General features: G+C 40.3%; 3 protein-coding genes across 5 annotated transcripts in view; 1 reads left to right on the plus strand and 2 right to left on the minus strand.

Moving 5' to 3' along the window:
• trpv4 (transient receptor potential cation channel, subfamily V, member 4) overlaps positions 1-5,224 on the minus strand; it is a 14,488-nt gene extending 9,264 nt beyond the window's left edge. Inside the window, exons 1-6 of one of the 3 annotated variants that reach the window (XM_017414004.3) lie at positions 4,970-5,224; positions 4,538-4,634; positions 3,828-3,909; positions 3,052-3,500; positions 2,301-2,476; positions 522-674 (exon numbers count right to left, since the gene is read on the minus strand). In XM_017414004.3, coding sequence (XP_017269493.1) covers positions 522-674; positions 2,301-2,476; positions 3,052-3,500; positions 3,828-3,836 — 787 coding nt within the window. In that variant the 5' untranslated portion in view covers positions 3,837-3,909; positions 4,538-4,634; positions 4,970-5,224. Of the gene's footprint in view, positions 1-521; positions 675-2,300; positions 2,477-3,051; positions 3,501-3,827; positions 3,910-4,537; positions 4,638-4,969 lie in introns of all 3 variants that reach the window. The other 2 variants (XM_017414005.3, XM_017414003.3) reach the window with 2 other exon arrangements.
• A 2,468-nt stretch (positions 5,225-7,692) lies between these two features.
• On the minus strand, positions 7,693-12,142 carry gltpa (glycolipid transfer protein a). The gene is made up of 5 exons (XM_017413751.3): positions 11,997-12,142; positions 10,240-10,298; positions 10,026-10,159; positions 9,787-9,937; positions 7,693-9,708 (listed from the first exon to the last, which is right to left on the minus strand). The coding sequence occupies exons 1-5, from the start codon at positions 12,097-12,099 to the stop codon at positions 9,526-9,528; spliced, it is 630 nt and encodes a 209-aa protein (XP_017269240.1). The 5' UTR covers positions 12,100-12,142; the 3' UTR covers positions 7,693-9,525.
• Positions 12,143-13,977: 1,835 nt separating this feature from the next.
• Positions 13,978-18,599, plus strand: LOC108234487 (trichoplein, keratin filament binding). Its single transcript, XM_017413704.3, has 13 exons — positions 13,978-14,040; positions 14,358-14,552; positions 15,236-15,446; positions 15,545-15,601; positions 15,932-16,000; positions 16,310-16,483; positions 16,570-16,682; positions 16,779-16,845; positions 16,941-17,113; positions 17,197-17,278; positions 17,364-17,549; positions 17,627-17,770; positions 17,870-18,599. Exons 2-13 carry the CDS (start codon positions 14,362-14,364, stop codon positions 17,900-17,902), a joined length of 1,500 nt encoding a protein of 499 aa, XP_017269193.1. The 5' UTR covers positions 13,978-14,040; positions 14,358-14,361; the 3' UTR covers positions 17,903-18,599.
• Positions 18,600-18,633: the final 34 nt, after the last annotated feature.

Here is an 18,633-nt window from a genome sequence, read left to right on the forward strand (position 1 = left end):
CATTTGTAATCATCAAAATTAAACGAAATAAACATTTGAAATATATGAGTTTGTATGTAATGTATGAATATAATATACAAGTTTCACTTTTTAAATGGAATTACTGAAATCAATCTACTTTTTCATGATATTCTAATTTTATGACCAGCACCTCTATGTGTTGAAAAGTACAGCACACAGAGGAATGGTGCCCTTAAACATTTTTGCAGAAAGTGCAGAGCATTGGAGCTACTGGAGATTATGTAAGCAGGCACAATGGATAGAAAGTACCTAACAGATAGTGTTACAAGTTGAAAAGGATCCCTGCCATCTCACAGCCAGTAATGGAAGGGATGAACTCCAAACAAATGAGACCTGGATGTACTCATTTGCCGGTTGTAAACATACATCCTGTAAATAATGTATTCCTTTTTCCCTGTGTTAGGGCCTCAGCCTGGCAGACACACACCATGACAGGACACCTATCTTAAATTCGACGTTTTATGAGGCAGCATGTGTTTGTGACGAGTTTGTTGTCTCACCTCTGTAGTACAGATCTCTGAATGGTGTATTTATGAACTCCCGGAGGTTTCCGGTCTTCTCAGCGATATCCACCAGCAGCGGGATGGTGTCGTTCTTACCCCCATAAAGGTTCATTTGCGCTTTAGGAAGACACGTCTTTCCCGTGGACGGTTCTAATAGACACATCAGGTACAAAGACAGCGACTGAACATCGGCTGAATAACATATATTATTTTTTAATGTGTTGTCATAAATCGGTCAACAATCATCTTTACTAACATCTGCAGTCGTCTCAGTCGCCTCAAAGTTAAAATGAGTTTAATAAGGGAACGACTGACTTCACATTTCCAGAGATTTCTCCAATCATTGTTAAATATCACAGTGTCTTTTTGCCTTTACATGATCTCTGGTCTCGGTGCTTATTTCTCCCTGTGCACACACTTTAGACCACACCAACCCTGTCTATTAAATATGTCATTAATTGGTCAAATATACAATGTACACTGGCATTTATGACTCTTTGACAACAGGTTATTTATTATTTTTAATAACTTTTTAGACTCTTCTCTTGCTTATTGAATGTAGTTGCTTTTCATCCTCTGAATTTATAGGATTCAGCTGTTTATGAGTTGACTCCACATGAATAGATGTAGTTTGCATATTGGGGTTGAGCCGTAATACAGTAATCTGGCATTCAGAGGGATCTATGAATAGCACCAGCATTGCATTGAATGCATTTATTGAAATAAGAGAAGGAAGGTGCACAAACTAAACCTGAAAAGCTCATGTTTCCAGGCTGTCTTACAATAAAAAACTGAAGCAGCAGGACAAACCATGGAAGACTGGAATGCTTTTAAAATCTGTGATGCACAAAGATGATCTCCTTATCTGGTGGAAATTTAGCAATCCCTGCTTTCCTTCTGTGTGTGCCACAGGCACAGCTTCACATCCAGCCCTTAGCGTCACAGAAAAGTTTGCAACCTTGCTGAGTCCTCTGATCAGACCTGATGAGGCCATTATGCTCGCAGTTCAGACAGAAAAAAAAATTAGACATGAGATCTTGATTCTGTTCAAGTAATTATTTGTTTTTTTATTTCTAAATCATTTGTGATCATGTGATGCAATAGGAAAAACATGCCTTTGTGATGCATTTTTAATCTTAAAAATGTTGGTTAGAAATTTGTTAAAACCATAAATGTCCTAAAATTAAAACATGAGCGAAATGAAAATGGGCCAGACAGTAGTAGCGTTCACACAGTAAAATTAGAGGAAGGTTTAAAGTATAAAAAATTAAATACATCCCAACCCTACTGCTCCCTGACTGTGGGGTCTATTGCTGTATAAAATGTGACTTCCTGTTGCTCTTGTAAATAAAACGGAAATTAGTTCCCAAATGTCTTCAAACGGGCTTTTCAAGAACTAACTGTTAAAAATGGGGGTCAAACAAGCCTTTAACCTTTAACTGTCACTCAGTTAAAATACGGTAAAGCTTTTAATAGCTCTCTCCCGGAGTCTGCAGTTTGCTGTGATTTCTCTCTGCTCCCTGTTATAAGCCAGAAAAAACTCCTCAGACTCACACAGGAAGCCTGTTTGGCCTTCGTTTAACTGGACAAAGGCTGACAGCACTCCACCTAATCCCACTCACATTCTCAAAGCTAAAACAGCAAAGAAAAACACAGAAGGTCAAAGGTCACATGGCCAAAAGATAAAGCAATGTATTTTCTTTGGAGCAGAGAGTCTGAGAGCTTAAGAATCAGAATTTTAACTGCATGAAACAGCGACAACATTTAGGCCTTTACCTCTGAACTCTTCATCTGTTAACCTCTTCTCTTGACTTTGCAGGTACTCCAGCAGGCCGCCGAGGGCCTCGGGGTCTCCTCGTGACACGCAGTCAAACAGCAGAGAGCGGTTGAATATTTTCACAACTTTTGGAGGGCCGGAGTTTTGACTGTCGTCACACGACACCTCGGTTTTACTAGAAGAACGAAAACAAGACTTGATGTTACACACTGTGCTTGCACTATAAGATGGAGCCACGAGGCAGAAACGCTCCTTGGATGTACAGCTTCTGTTTACTTTTTAATGAGGGGAAAAAGATGAATTAAAATGTTACACAAACCACCTCTTTAAGTGAAGGCTAACGGCCCTGAGGGCTCGGATAAATAGACCTCTGTGAGTACGGGGCCGGCAGCAGCCTAAATATTACCTCAACGACCGCAGAGGATCCAACAACATGTTCTCTGTTCGGTCTGCTCTGAAAGCATGACTGATCTGTCCTTAGTGTGTGTGTGTGTGTGTGTGTGTGTGTGTGTGTGTGTGTGTGTGTGCATAATTCTCCATGTGGTGCACCCCTGCCTACAAAGCTAAAGCATAGGAGGTGTTTGTTTTATAACGACAATTTTCCAAACTAGCCCGTGCATCCATGGAAAAATAAGTGAAGGTTTATTACTGTTAAGACATAGAGCAAACCAAAAATAATTAAAGGAACACACAACTATAAACCCTAAACACACAGGTGTCGTAGGGTTCAGACACTAAGGCTCTTCTCACCCTCTTGGGAGCTTTTTCCTGCGTTTCTTCTGGTTGTTTTCATTTCCATAGCTACCATAGTCAAAGAGAGAGTCCATGGGTGCTTTCTTCGGGCCTGGAACCACGTTTGATTCGTATCTGGTGGTTTCCAGTCGGTCCATTGGGTTGGAAATGCCCTTCTTGAAAGCTCCCTGGAACTTCATCCGCAGGTTCGGCCTGCTGTCCGAGGACTGGCCGGGCTGAACCGGCTCCTGGGCCGAGTCCTGGCTCGTGTCCAGAGCGGACTGGGAGGCATCCTGGCTTTCGAACAGGTGTGAGAGCTCAGACAGGGGGAAGGTGGCGTCGTTTTCAGCCTGAGCTGTCAGTCCATCTCCTGAGTCCACAGACAGAGCCGCCCGGGCTGAGGCAGAGGCCGGCGAGTCGGACTTGGACAAGGCGAGGTGGCACCTTCTGAAGAGAGCAGAACGGCCCTGGAAGGATAACAACGACACAGTGTTTGGGGAGAGGTTTTGGGGATTACCTAGTTTAACTGGAAAAACAAAAACAAGCACTAGTTTATTAGTTGAGGAGACAAGGAAAGTGGAGAAGTGGAGGACAAAAGAAGCATCAGACTTAAAAAGAGGATTTATCAAACAAACAACTAATTCTTTTCTAAACATTAAAAAAGCTACACCCATTAAATATATCTTTACTGACTTTATGTTTTGATATGTTGTGTTTTAATATGTTATAAAAGAATCCACATCTAGGCAACTGTGGCTCTCAAACTCTCATCCTTCTGGTCTGAAGTAGAATACCTCATTCATCCCTTTGGTCACGGTGACGTGCAAAACTTCTCTTCAGGGGAAACTGGAAATGATGCTGAAGCATGAAGGCACTCTGCAAGACAAAAGGAGCACGTAAACTGCCGGCGAAGGAGTCCAAACACAAACACGCCTTGATGATGACAAAAACCACTCAACAAAAGCTCTGCTGTGAAGGAACGGGACAGACGCCAAAGCCAACAAGAGTCCAGACCCTCAGTGATCACACAGAGGTGGTTCCTTTAGTGCGAAGAACCACGCCACTTGTTTAACATAAAAAAAACAGTACGTTCGCATTTTTGCATTGCTAAGGCCGCTATGCTCTGCACCCACTGGATAAGCTGAGTGAACTTTTTTCAACCCGTAGGATTTCCTGAGTTTACTGTCCACACTGACAACGTATCTGAGTTTGAACTGTGGAACAACGGAGCAACACAAACATGGGAGCTGGGGTCCCAGATAGGAGGAGGAATGGCTCACACCTCTGATCCGAGGGGATTATAATGCCTTTACACTTCAGCAGGCCTCAGATTGCGAAGAGAAACAAAAAGAGTGTCTGACTCTTATAAACTCCAGACCACATTTAGGCTGTTTAGTAGATTTATGTGAAGACAGAGAAGAAGCCAACGTGCGTTAAATCTGTCAGAGAGAGACACGGGGGGAGCATCTTATCCCATCAACCACACCCAGAGTTTGTTTATTACCCCCTTATTGGGTCCAGGAAGGAAATATCCGCAGTAAAAGTCAGTGACCCTTGTGCTGACCCACATGTCTCCTGATGAGGGAGTTCCTGCTCTGCCACTGCTGAGCCAACATTATCCAGAGCAGGAAGGAGCAGAGTGGAAATAGGAAAAAATAATAAAAATAATAAAACATTACAATATATTTGGATAAACTGTCATTGTATTGGGCAATAAAAGAACACAGGAGCAGTGCCAAGTGCTTCAAAACTGTAATAGGAAAAAATATATATACAAATAAATAAATAAATGTAAATGATGTGTGATGAGATGTGATTAAATGTTGCCTTTTAAGCGGTTCTCTCACTATAACAAAAACTCATTCAGAGTAAAATTAAATAAATAAATAAGTGCAAACTTTTCTAAAAAGTCCTAAAAGCAATAAGCCTTACTTACCCTATTTTAGCCACATGATCCCTTGTTTCCTTTCCTTAAAAGACGCCGTTTTGCTCCACAGTTTCAAACTTTTAGCCCGCCTGCCTCTTCAGTTTTGATGAGACTCCAGCTCACAGAGAGAGAGACTAAACATGAGCTCCGAAGTTTCCCTGCTTCATGAGTCCGAGCTCCACCGCGGTCCATCAGAACAACAGATGCTTTCACTGATTTAGGGTGGGGACGGTGAGGCCACCACCTCTGCTGCAGGTTGGAGCCACAGCGGAAGTTTGTGGTGCAGTACCGCCGACGGCCGCTAGAGGCCTCTACGGCAGACCGTTTTACCATAAAATCAAACCTCACGTCTGATTGCTCTTTTTACTCCTTGTCAAATCTAAAATAGGTTTTCTATTGGTAAAAAAATATTTCAGGGGTTTCCATAACACATATTGTGTAAGGAAAATTAGATTTAAGATATCTCATGACCTTAAAAAAGCTCAAGCAAAAATTTAAACATTTAATGGATAGATGCTGCATTTTTGCAGACATCCATTAATCAGTTCTTCTTGTGGATTGTGGATATTTAAAATAGACTTTTTACTAGAAGAAACTTACTTCCTGGTCTGACAGTTGCTGCGAGTCAAAATATAATTTAATCTGTTTTATGTTAAAAGAGAATCCCGTCAAGTGTTTTTTTTTTATGTTGTTGTTTGTTTGTTTGTTTGTTTTGCTTTTTGTTTGTTTTGTTTGCTTGTTTTCAGACATTTGTGATTAGATTGTTGGCTGTCATTTTAATTACTGATGTCCAAAGTTGCTGTATATGAGATATCTGGAGTTGTTTTTCATTTTGGATATCTAAAACAAAACTATTACAAGTAACAGTGAGATTGAAGAAATCTGTATGTCAGTTTCTCTTGGTCAGAATTTTATTTTAGATATCTATAAACGTTTATTTCTAGAAAAGAAGAACGTACATGTGGATAAATGTACACACAAAAAAGAAAAGTGGTTCAATTTGTCCAAAGAATAAAATGTAAAATGATTAAAATATTGTTTGTAGCTAGAATAAATGGTATTCTGGTGTTCTTTTCAACAAGGATGAATTGATTTTGAAAAATCTGCAGTAATAAGCCTGTACGGCTATTAAATGATAAATAGACTTGCCATATAGGGATGTTTATTTCAACCGAGCTTCATGCTTAGAAAGTTTTGAGGCATTCCTGGAAATACAGAAACAAGTTTGGGCAGTTCCCATAATACCCCACATCATGGTACTTCCAGCAGGTTTAATGAATCTCTTCATCTCATATTTATGCTGAAAACAGAAGAGATTCAATATGCATATACAAGGACAGGCTGTTTTCTTTTGTAAAACATTTAAAAAGCTTAAACTGTGACTGATTTTACATGGAAATGTTATTTGTTTTTTGAGCCACAAAAGATTCATAATGACCTTAAGCGGAGGGCAGAAGGTAATTCTTGGCCTTGTTTTTCTGGTTTATTGTCCCCTACCTGCACTCGTGAATAAATAAACCTGCAGAGCAAAGTGGTTTCACAAATACTGAGCCGTGCTTCACCTGTTCACCATCACAGAGTGGTCTGTAAGGAGGGTGTGGCAGGAATGCACCCCAAGGTAACATTAGGAGCCACCGACAAAAGAAAAACACGTTTCAACAGGAGGCCCAATCCTGAAACCAGGAAATTCAGGTTTTAAAGGTGATTTAATGGTTAAATATTAACTGAATTATACCACTGACCTGAAGGTAAGGTCAGACACTTGGCTTGGATAGCATTTATGTTATTTATTTAGTAAGAAATAAAGCTCAATATTAGCCTCTAAGCTAAAAGTTCTAATGAGACACAGGATGAGTTAAAATAATGTTCATTTGTTTTGTTTGCAGTTTTTCATTGTTGGGAGATCAGTTTAAGTTCAGGTCAATTTTAGAGCACCACGAGTTTAAATGAAAAGAAATATGCAGTTTTTTTTTAAAAACAAAACTTTTCAAAGTAACATTATTTCATCATCACCTTACGTGGAGCAGCCTCAGCAGAGATTTGAACCTGAGACCTTCTTGCTGTGAGTTAGTCCATAACTAAGAAAAAGGCTTTTGAATGTTACAGAGAGGAAACATAAATTAGATAAACAGAATCACAGAACTGTAAAACTTTAGGAAAAGAAAGCTTGTTTATTTATGATCGTGCAAAACAGGAGTCATTTCTGCCCTAAGTGTTCACTAAATGCTCATTCTGTGTCATAATGTTCAGAAGCATCATTTATAAATGTTTTCACACTGTTTCAACTGTAGAATGCTTCAAGATTCAAAAGTAGTACACACAAGTCATCAATATGTTTTTGTTGCCTAAAGATAAGTGTCTTTGTTTTTATTTAAAGTGGACTCATTTGTCCTGAACTCACTGACACGTTGGAGTGTCCAACAAGGGAAGAAATCTGCTTGAGATAATTTAATTTAGCCCCATTTATCAGGAAAGAAGCAAAAGGTGAAGTAACAGAGGAAGAGAAGAATTGAACAATAATAAATGAAAAACAGTAAACCCATCCAGGAAAAGTATTATAAAGTGTGTACCAGTACAAGCAGCAAAGTGGGTTTTTAAAAAAGTAAAATGAACTTTAACTCAAAAACAAAAGAATACCCACAGGTCATGTTTTGTTAACAATTACATACATATACTGTATTTCTGTCCAGTGAGAAAACCTGCAGTCAAACAAGGACAAATTTATAGCAGAAGAGACCATTTCATTTGATCAAAGTTAATTTTATTACATCTTGCAAAAGAAGATTTCTTATTCTATGTACACACACTGCAACATGATGTTAAACAACACAAGCTGGGACGTGATGCCACATCAGAGACAAGCTTTCCCATCCGGAAAAGGCAAAAGTCCTCATAAAAGACTTGCTCTCTTGACACTGAAGCTGAAGAGAAACAAACATGAATTGAAACAGCAGAGAGCAGCAGAAAACCCCCCAGAACTGAGGAAAACACAGCAAAGATCCTTCGTTATTAACGTTTTTCTCCCAATTTTCCATGTCTTGTTAACACAAGCTTTCATGAAGAGAATATTTAAGTCTCCAAAGGCAGCACGATCACTTTAATATGGTGTCTTCACAAACAAGTAGAGGCTTCTTAAAACACATTTCTTCAAGGATTTTTTTTTTGACAGTTCAGGAAATCCACCAGAATCCAACTCCAGACAGAAGAAACTCAAACACTGCAGGGTCTGCCACGATAAATGTTGGAATGATTTGCACCAGTTGATGTGTTTATTGTTTATTTATTTGTTTTTATTCCTGCTGCCATAATCAATACATGGCAATTGGTGTTTTACTTTTTTCAAACTTGTTAGATAATGTTTCACTGTGTCTATTTGATCGAGAAGTTCTGATTGTGACTTTACTTGTGAGCCACTGTACACAAATTGTAAATGTGTAGAAAATATTAAAAATAAGACAAAAGCTAAACGTAAAAATAATAAGAATTTAAAAAACTAACTAACTGAGAGTTTTGGGTCAAACAACATTGTTACTCGAAGGAAAGCACCGAAAACAGTGGATTGTAAAAAAACGGGTTTTTTTGTTTTTCATTTGATCATATCTTCATTAAAGGCACAGACTTGAAGTTATTTAACAGTGAACACACCTGCACCTGACTCCAGCTCCTGCTGCAAAATAATCTCACAGAAAACAATTCAGAGTTAGATTAGCAAGAAACAAACAAAAAAAAAAATACAACTTCAGCAGGTTTTCTTGATTTGTCCAAATCAGGTCTGATCACATCATGTGAACAGGCAAACTGATTACTGTTTCTTCATTTATTAATAGTTTAATACTTTGCGGGCCATATAGAAAGTGCTTACGGGCTACCTATGGCCCACAGGCCACCAGTTGTTTATCAATGTCAACTACTTTCTGAGATATTCATTTTTTTTATTTGATTACATTTAAATATTAGCTACAAACTGCCTACTAACTCCCTACTATATGTGAAATAATTTGATGTATTTATCTACTATTAGTAAATGAATCAACTGTCTAATATTAGTGGGGTACTGTTCTGTATCTCCTCAAATCCAACTTCCACCTCCATTTTGAAGCAGTCAGCACCAAACAACAGCCAGTACTGAACAGCTACATGTAAGAGTACCCTGTCATCTTTAGTCAGATCTATTTGCTTGATAAATGGGAGTTAGGAGTTTATCCCTCAACCTAATGAACCTCTGGCTGTCAGGCTGCGAGAGGCAGATCGGGTCACATGTTGCACACTGCTGTGTGAAAAACACACTGGAGGCTTTTTAAAAATGCTTTCGTCTTGCATTAGATGACTACATGATTTTTGTGAGGACATTTTGCCTATAAGTATTTAGAAACACTTTTCAGTTGTAAAGAAACAAAACCTAAAGTATGGAGTCAATAAAGCAAATCTTGTCCCCAGAGTCCATAAAAAGCAGGAAAACATATCAGGCATTCAGATTTTAAAACGTGCACAACACCTTGATGTGTTAGAAATGAATCCACCCAGTGAAAGACTGTCTGACTTGGTAAAAGAGATGCCTCCTTCTGTCACACCTTGTAGTCGAGATCAGCATTCATTCTGCTAAATATATCATAAATAGCATCAATGGTGGCAGTGAAGTTGAGGAGGAATTTTCTGATTTTTTCCAAGCATTCTTCCTCCTTAACGTCCCGACCCTTGGAGAGGGCCTTCAGGAAATCGGACTTATAGGGAGCAGCAAAAAGAGCAGCCTGAAAGAGAATGGGATCTCCTTAAGCACAGCTGCATGCATCAGTTTTACACATATTTACCTCTGAGTCTGACCTCACCTTAAAGAGCTGCTGAACAAACCAGCCATGATACCTTTTAAGAGCTACGTCGTAGGCTTTGGTGATGTTGACTCGAATGAGGTTAGGGTTGTTGTCGTCCTTTTCACCATCCACCAGGCTCTGAAGAAAGACCTGGATAAATCTAAGGCCCCTGTTAAAAAATAAGATGCACAATAAGCAATTTAGGACATCTCAAGCTATATTAACACAAACAGGAGAAATGTCCAAATGCCTCATACCTTTTCAGCCACAAAAGTGCCAACGTTGCGCCGACTTTGGGCCATTCCCCGCCATGCATTTCCTTCTCTGCCTCCAAAATCATCTTAAGTGTTTTATATCGTCCAGGATTGGAATCATAAACTTGCTTAATTTTCTGGTTGTCAAACAGAATATATTATGTTATCATAACATCTCTATAAAGTATCATTGAAGATAGATTGCATGCATACATACCATGATGTTACCAGATATGTCAGCCTTGATTGGGGCAAAAATAGTAGAACCGAGACAGTCTGAGGAGGAAGATTTAGTAGATTTAAGGAGTAATGACAACATTTAAGGGATGTAGATAAAATACATGAAACTTACATGATATTTAGTCAAAGGTTCCTATTTCATTTTGCCAACAGACAGACAGGGTTGAGCTCAACAGTTAATGTTAAAGTTTTAAGCAAAGCTCTTGCACAATGGGCAGCACTTGGAGCCTGTGTTGGGGATGACTCTCAGCGACAATCCCACCAAATACTAGCAGAATTTTCATAAAATTGACTGAATTATAGTCATTTTTGTGTTTTCTTGAATTGGGTTGGCTTCAGATATTAAGCGGTTGTAAAGGTACATCCAGCAAATGATAGGAATGATGAGAATGTGGGCAGTTTTCACATCAGATACTTTGACTCATCTTGCAGGAAAAAAAAGAAAATCCCCGTGAGCAACATACACTAGCAGTGTTCAATGATACTACAACCCTGAAAAAAACCCCAACTTTGATAGACCTTAAGTATCTTCTAGTTTCTATTACTTTTTATCATTTATCTTTATTTTAGACAAGTGAGTATTGGATGACGGCATTGTGAACAAGGAGATATCTCCAGTCCCGACCACACACTGCTCATAGTTGTTACACAGGAGCCTTTTTTAGGACCTGAGCTGTTAGAGGAAACTACTCATGATGAAGTACTTCTCTATTATACCAATGTGATGCATCACCACAACACTGATGGGAACATATCTAGTTTCAGAGATGTCCTCTTGTGTGGTTCTCTCTACAGCTTCTAGTCTCAACACAGAATGAAGCCTTTTGTGATTAAAAAAATATATAGGGCTTGTCTAGTGAATGGACCCAGGAATACAACATGACTAGGCCCAATTGAGCAAAAATAAAAGAGCCTTGAGGGAGTCAGTCAGATATTGTCCAAACAGCAAAGATGAAATTAATTAGGCAAACACTTGAGTCAATTTGTATAAAGTGTTCAGGACATTAATAGCTTGTAGGAAAATTGGCACAGAGGTTTCTAGGTCAGGAAATAAACAATGGCACCAAGGAGGAAAGAGTTTAATACGGGCGTCAGACTTGTTTCATCTCAAGGGTTTCGCATGGCAAATTCAATGGAGGGACTTTGGCATATTAATACAGAATGAAGTCGCACAAAGATGCTCTGGTGCCGCGTGGCTCGTCTGAATGGACGAGGGGAACTCAACACCGTACTAATCAATTTTCACAACTTCAAATCCAGGCCAGTGGATTAAATTATGCATGCTAAAGGATTGTGGACAGCTTGATGGGAAGAAATATGAGCCAAAAACGATTATCATTTGGACAGAGTAACATTGTTTTGGTGAGCTTTGGGGAATGGTAGGGACAGATTTTCCTTCTCTGTAAGTTTTGTCCTGCATAATCCATCTTCATCAAACTTGCAACAGTGGAAAAACAGTCAGTTTTGAAAATCTAATGTTGACATAAACCTGCATTTTTATACAAATGCTATGCATTAAATAGCATGTGTTAAATAATATATTGTTTGCACAGCAGCTTTACTTCAGTTTATGACTGAATTGGATAATAATCATAATAAGCCACATAACTATGATGATCTGTAGAAAAAAAAACAAATTTTCCTGCAACCCATTACATCTAATATTTTTATCACATAACCTCAAAGCAAAAATGTGTCAGTGGTCACTAAATTGAGAAAACAAAGTTTACTTACCAAAGAATGGTGGAAGGTACGACACAGCCTCCAAAAAAGGTCTTGTTTCCACCTGTCTGTCAGCCGGCAGCTGCCTGAACTGGTGCTCCATCAGCAGAGCCATCTCTTCAGTCCGCACACACCGTTAGCTTTGAAATGAAAGAAAAAGGCTGCCAAACACTCTACTGCAGATTCACTGTGACAGATAGAGAAGGAGAAGCAATATGGCACACACACACACACTCAGGTTACCTACATTCAACCCAGGTCATGGAGGGACATCCAGCTGCTGGCCAGCTCATGTGATCAACCTGTTAGTGATAGATCCAGGCCACCCATTGCCTCTTGTCCAGTATAAAGGCATGAGACACACACACACACACACGTACACATTGACACACAATTAATCTTGTTATCTAAATGTAGCACAAAAAGTAAGGAAACTTAAGTTTGGTCAATTATTTTTTGTTGTAACAATGTTCCTGGCAATAAATCTTATACTGTCGGAAAGCTTCTTTATTTCCCTTTAAATACTGCCACATTTGTGGGTTGAGGAGCAGAGTTGAGTATGTGGGCTGCGCCCAGGAAAAACTTGCCAAATCTTCCCTGGCAATGCCAAACAGCTAATTCTGCTACTGACTTGTGTTTTGAGCTTCTGGTACTCCAGGGGCTGACAATCAGGCACTATTAAGGCACCTGATTGTCAGCCCCTGTGAGGGAACCAGTGGAAATCCCTTATCTCTATTGTCTGGGATTGAACTCTATCATCCAAAATGGCATCATTCGCCCCACAGAGCCGGGTTTATCAGAGACTGCCATCAGAATAGAGAGGATGGAAAGGCCTGCCTACAGACATGACTTCAACCCTATTTAACACCTGTGGGATCAGCTTGGGCGTGCTGTTTGTTCTAGAGTGACCAACTCAACCACAGGCTGACTTGCAACAAATTCTGGTTGAAGAATTGGACGCCATCCCACAGCCGTGTGTGATTCAGTTGGTAAGCAGCATGAGGAGGAAGTGTCAAGCTGTTGTGGCTGTGTATGGGTTTTCCAAATGCTACTGAAGTTCCTCTTTGTAAAATAATTGCCAATGTGTCTTGTTTCTTTGGACTTTAATCATACAATCCAATAAACAACACCAATCAAGAGTCAATACCAGAATAAGCTGTTTGGCAATGGCAGAGGAGATTTGGCAAGTTTTTCATGGTGCTGCTCAACCCACAAATGCATTTTCTGAACAAATGTGACACCATTTTGGGGTGCCTGTGGGTCAGTGGTTAGAGCAATTGTCCTCCAACCAGAGAGTCAAAGGTTCAGTTCTTGGCAGTATGCAGTCACGTACTGAAGTGTCCCTTGGCAAGACACTGAACCCCTCATTGCCTCTGATGTGCCCCATCAGTGCATTAATGATATCTAAAGCACTGATTAGTCTCTATAGATGATTTATTCACATTAGCTTTGTAGAGATGTTTTAAAGTGCTGTATGAATATGTGTGGATTTAATGAATGAGGACACAAATTGTGCTGTAAAGCGCTTTGAGTAGCCTGGTTGGCTAGAAATGTGCTATATAAGTACAGTCCATTTGATATTTAAAAGGAAATAAAAAGGTTTTCCAACAGTGTAAGTTGTACTGCCAAAAGGCTCTATCTATCTATCTATCTATCTATCTATCTATCTATCTATCTATCTATCTATCTATCTATCTATCTATCTATCTATCTATCTATCTATCTATCTATCTATCTATCTATCTATCTATCTATCTATCTATCTATCTATCTATCTATCTATCTATCTATCTATCTATGTAAACGCGAAACAATTTTCATATCCCGCAAGATCCAAACAACAAGTACAGATGGATATAATTTCCAGAAAATAATGTTGCTAAATAAAGTATCTTGGGCAGTTTATTTTATTTTCATTTTAACAAAACGTTTCGCGTTTTTTCGTGAAGAACATTTTTGGCCTTTACTTCATCCCGTAACACAACAAGGAAGTGTTTCGGTAACTAAGGAAACCAGTGAGCGGTTGACTGGGATAGAGACGTTTTCAAAGCTCGAGGTACGTCTTGTGTGAGGGCAGAAAGGCAAAACGTCAACTATTTTTTAAAATAAAAGTTACGAAAAGACAAACAACCCCTCTGCCGATAGGTTAAATGTGTTTAAGGATAATTAACGTGGGCAATTATTCTCTGATGTGTCTGTGTTTAAATATTACACGAGCCCTAGCAGCAGTGCTAGAGGGTAATTGGCTGTTAACACCTAATGTTAAAAAATGTTTGTTTTTTTTCTTGTTGCGTTAATAAAAGCGTGCAGAGATACTTAAGGTGTTCTGTGGTGGTGAGCCAGCTCCTCTAGCTGTTTGTTCTGTTTGTTCAGGCTGATGGCTCTGCCGACATTCTCGGTCCATCTGCCCAGTCGGTCCCGGGTGCTGGCCGAGCAGCTGGCCCGACAGCGGGAGCAGGAGGCTCGGTGGCGCCAGCGGTGGGAGCTACATGCCCGGTACTTCAGGGAGCAGAGCGTCCGCAGCCACAGGCAGGCGGCCTGGAGCTCCCGGAGCTCCTTCCAACAGAGGTAAATATGAAGGGATTATTGGTGCAGAACAACTCAGCACCGGTAACTAAATAATATGTAGCTGTAGAGCAGAATCACACACACGGGTAAATATGAAGACCAGAGAAAAGAACATTTACCATTACAGCCTTTTGTTTTTTTATTATTAGTGCACCAGTTCTGCAAATTACACAACAACAAACAATCAAAGCAGACACCTTTTATCCTACTGATGCAGTGAAAACGATGCCAACTCATTCACATATTTGTGAAAAGAAACTTGTATTTTTTTTTAATCCTAGAAACACAGCACTTACTCAGATTCAATGCTGTTGTCAAAACGAGGCCTTCACACACTTTTATCAACTGGTCTGAGGTCATGGAGACAATCTGAATAATCTCCAATTTGTGCAAGTAAAGTTGCACTTCTATAGGATGATGTCTCACATCTGTGGATGTCAGTAACTACAACTTGTGTAATCAAATCTGCTGACAGAAGTCACAAACTCTGCTTTACAGGTCAAAAGTTGAGCTCTGCACACTCGAGTGGTGCAGAGATTTCTAGTGGTGGCTCATTTACAGCACGCCAGCTGAATGAAGTACAACAATTTCTCAAACTGCATTTCAACTGTAAGGCAAAAAGACAAAAAGATGCCAGTAAAACACAGGTTAAGTGGGTTTTTTTCCCTCTCTTTTTTTGTCAGCATGTCAGCCTACCATAACCAGAGACTGAAGGAAGAAAAGAAAGCCAACCTGGAGCAGCGTCGAGATTGGCTCAGGGTCATGCTTCAAGAGGAGCAAGACCAGCTGGAGGCAGAGCTCCGGGAAGTAGTCCCTGACAGGGCTGCACTGACAAGTGAGCTGGTGCAGAAAACTGAAGAGCTTCGTTTGGCCAGAGAAGAAAGAAGGAAAAAGGTAGCTGCACTGAATGAGCAGCACATTTTAATTAATAAGGATCATGATCCTCAGCCGTAAAATAATTTCATCTCATAACTCTTCTGGTTTGCCCTTAGGTTGCACAGGAGCTTCTGAAGGAGCACTGGAAGAGAAACAACCCAGAAATACGACAGGTAGGTGGATTTAAACTACTGACGCAAAAGTGACTAAAATTACCTCAGGGAGACTGGTGATGACATGATTAATGGCTTCAGGTTTCAGTTCACCATCTTGTATGTGTGACGAGTTCAACAAGTGGAGAAAACGGACACTTTTAGTTAAGATTTCCATCTGATCTGGAAACTTATAGCACTTGTGAGGCACACATTCCATGACTTTCTGTTAACCCGAGTCCGGCATTTACTTTCGAGAGTAAAACTCTGGTATCCTTTCCTCGAGGGGTCAGGTTCATCAGCACCTCTATCTCAGATCTGTCACAACTCACTCCTTTGTTCTGTCTGCAGGTTGAGTCAGCATTGCATAAAGATCATGTTGTCAGCCGGTGGCAGGAGCAGATATCGGAGAAGAAACAGGTAGGACCGTCAGACAAAATGTCCTAAATTATGTTCATTCTGGTGGTAATCAAACCCAAGTTTTAGGAAACTGTTCTCCTGTCCAGTCAGAGAGGCAACATAAGACCAACCAGTCGTTAAACCTGTCATTATCCTTTTACATCACCAATTATTTATGTAGCATATTCATTTTTAATCAAAGAGTGCGTGTGCATTCTGTGAGCACAGTATCATGTCTGAAATCTGCTCAGGTTAATCCTCCTCCGACACGGTGCATAATTAAGAAAGTTTGACACTCGATGTAAGCGACCTATCTCATCAAACATTCAGAAAGAAGTGACAGAACAGGAGGAGAAGAGGCGCTTTGAGAACGAGTACGAGAGGACTCGCAGAGAGGCTCTGGAGAGGATGAAACAAGCAGAGGAGCGAAAGAAAGAGGAGGAGCGGCAGAGGGCGGAAGAGCTTCGGAAACAGATGGAAGAACTGAAGCAGAGGGAGAAGGAGGTATTTGGAACCTTAAAAAAAATTATAATTACGGTATGCTATCCAAATAATTGATTTTATTTTTAACGGTGTATTCTTCCACTTAGGCCTCTCGCTTAAAAAAGGAGCAAGAGGCTCTGTTGGTTCAGCAGTGGGAGCTGGAGAAGATGGAGGAGGAAAGGAGGACGATGGAAGAAAGGCGAAAGAAAGCTGAAATGGGGTATAGAAAGTTGTTTTTTTTTTTGTCCAGATAACAAATTAAATCAGATGTTTTTCAGTTGAAGTATTGAGCTCATTGGCTTTTTTTTTCCACCAGGCATTTTTTGATCCGTCAATATCGAGCTCAGCTGAAGAGGAGAGCCCAGCAAGTCCAGGAGGAACTGGTACCAATCTACTTCACCTGAAACGTGTTACTCTACAAAGAGTTCCTCTTGTTTCCGGAGCTTAATGCTGTCCTTTCATCATTTGTGAACCTCAGGAGGTTGATTGTAAGATTCTAGCAGCCCTGCTAGAAGGAGAGGAGGAGGACAGAAGGCTGGAGACAGCACGGAGGGAAAGAGCTGTCGCTGACGCCGCCTGGATGAAACGTGTGATCGAGGAACAGCTGGAGCTGGAGCGGGAGAGGGAGGCTGAGTTTGACATCCTACACAGGTCAGCATCAGGATTCGGCAAAGGAAGCAAAAGGACTCTTCCTGCTCTTTGAACTCAAACCAATGTTTCACATGAATGCACAGAGAAGAAGCTCAGCATGTGTGGGAGAAACGAGAGGCTCAGTGGGAGAAGGAGAAGAGAGCCAGAGAACGACTCATGCACGAGGTGAAGCTTTCATGAACGACTCAGGCTTTGAGTGAAGTTCTTCAAATGAATCCCTGAATAAAAAAAAGATGCTGTCCTTGATAAGGTGCTTGCAGGGAGACAGCAGCAACTGGAGCTGAAAATGAAAAAGAATCGCGAGGCTCAGGAAGAGTCGCTGAAGAGACGCGAGGAGCTGATCCAGGAGCTGGAGCAGGAGCAGGAGCTCAGACGCCTGGAGAAGGAGCAAGAGGAGGGCCGCCGAACAGCAAAGATGCAAGAAATAACGGCTCAGGTGGGCGGTAACTGAGTGACTTTTGTTTTGCTTCTGCTTGAAAACGTGTCCTAAAGTGGTCTGTGTTCTCAATGCAGGTGGAGCAGAAACGCCAAGAGGAGAGGGAGGAGCAGCGCAGGAAAGAGGAGGAGGAAGAGGAGGACAGGGAGACTGTTCGGATCCAGGAGGAGGATCTGAGACTTGAGATGCAGAAACTTGTGGAAAAAGGGTACCAAGAAAAGGTAAAATACCAAATTCAATCAGGATGTTCACCTTCAAAGAGCAAAAATGCTGTTTAATGTTGAAATAATTTAAAATGTATTTTCTTTTTCTTTTCTCAGATTCACAGCAGACCTCGATCAGCATGGACATAAGCAGCCTGCGAGCCTGAACTCCAACTGAAGTGTGAGCAGTGGGCTTTCTGTAGGTAATTAGCTTTAAAAGACAGCTTCTTGTTTCTTGTCCATATGTCGTCCAGCTGTCTGCCTGCATGGTTACTCCTGTCAGAGCTGAATATAAACACAACCTCTCATGCCGGATCACTGTGTGACAGATGGGGGGGGAAACTTGACAATAAATTGAAAGCTCATCAAATCAGTATCCTCTTCAGTACAAACCATCATCTTGTTGATGATGATGTCTTCTAGATGACGTTCTTTCAGCGATTACCCACATTATTTGATAATATAACCAAATATTGTGTGCAGAGTTTGAACTGCGTTGTTGAGACCAAAAGAAAGGACGGAGAATTTATTAGTCTTCTGTTCTTAAGTCGTGATGAGAAGGAATGTTTTCACGGTCAGTATGGAGAGGATGAACCATTTCAACCCTAACCTTGAACTCAGCAGAGATGTTTACTGTTTTTAAGACCAAAAAGTACATCTGTATTTTAGTGCCGTTTTTTTTAAAACAATGAAACATTCACGAGGCTTATGAAGGCCAGACGTTGTGCCGTATTAATTCTAATCGAATGTTTGTTTAGAAAAGCAATTTTAGATTTGTTCAGGAGCTGTAGAGTATTTTTTCTATTTGGGTTTTTGTACATTCTGAAATAAAACATTTGCAGTCAAATCTGTGGAATATTTCTGCCTAAACGTAAAAACAA

Source organism: Kryptolebias marmoratus, linkage group LG1 (assembly GCF_001649575.2).
Source record: "Kryptolebias marmoratus isolate JLee-2015 linkage group LG1, ASM164957v2, whole genome shotgun sequence".
Lineage (NCBI taxonomy): Eukaryota > Metazoa > Chordata > Actinopteri > Cyprinodontiformes > Rivulidae > Kryptolebias > Kryptolebias marmoratus.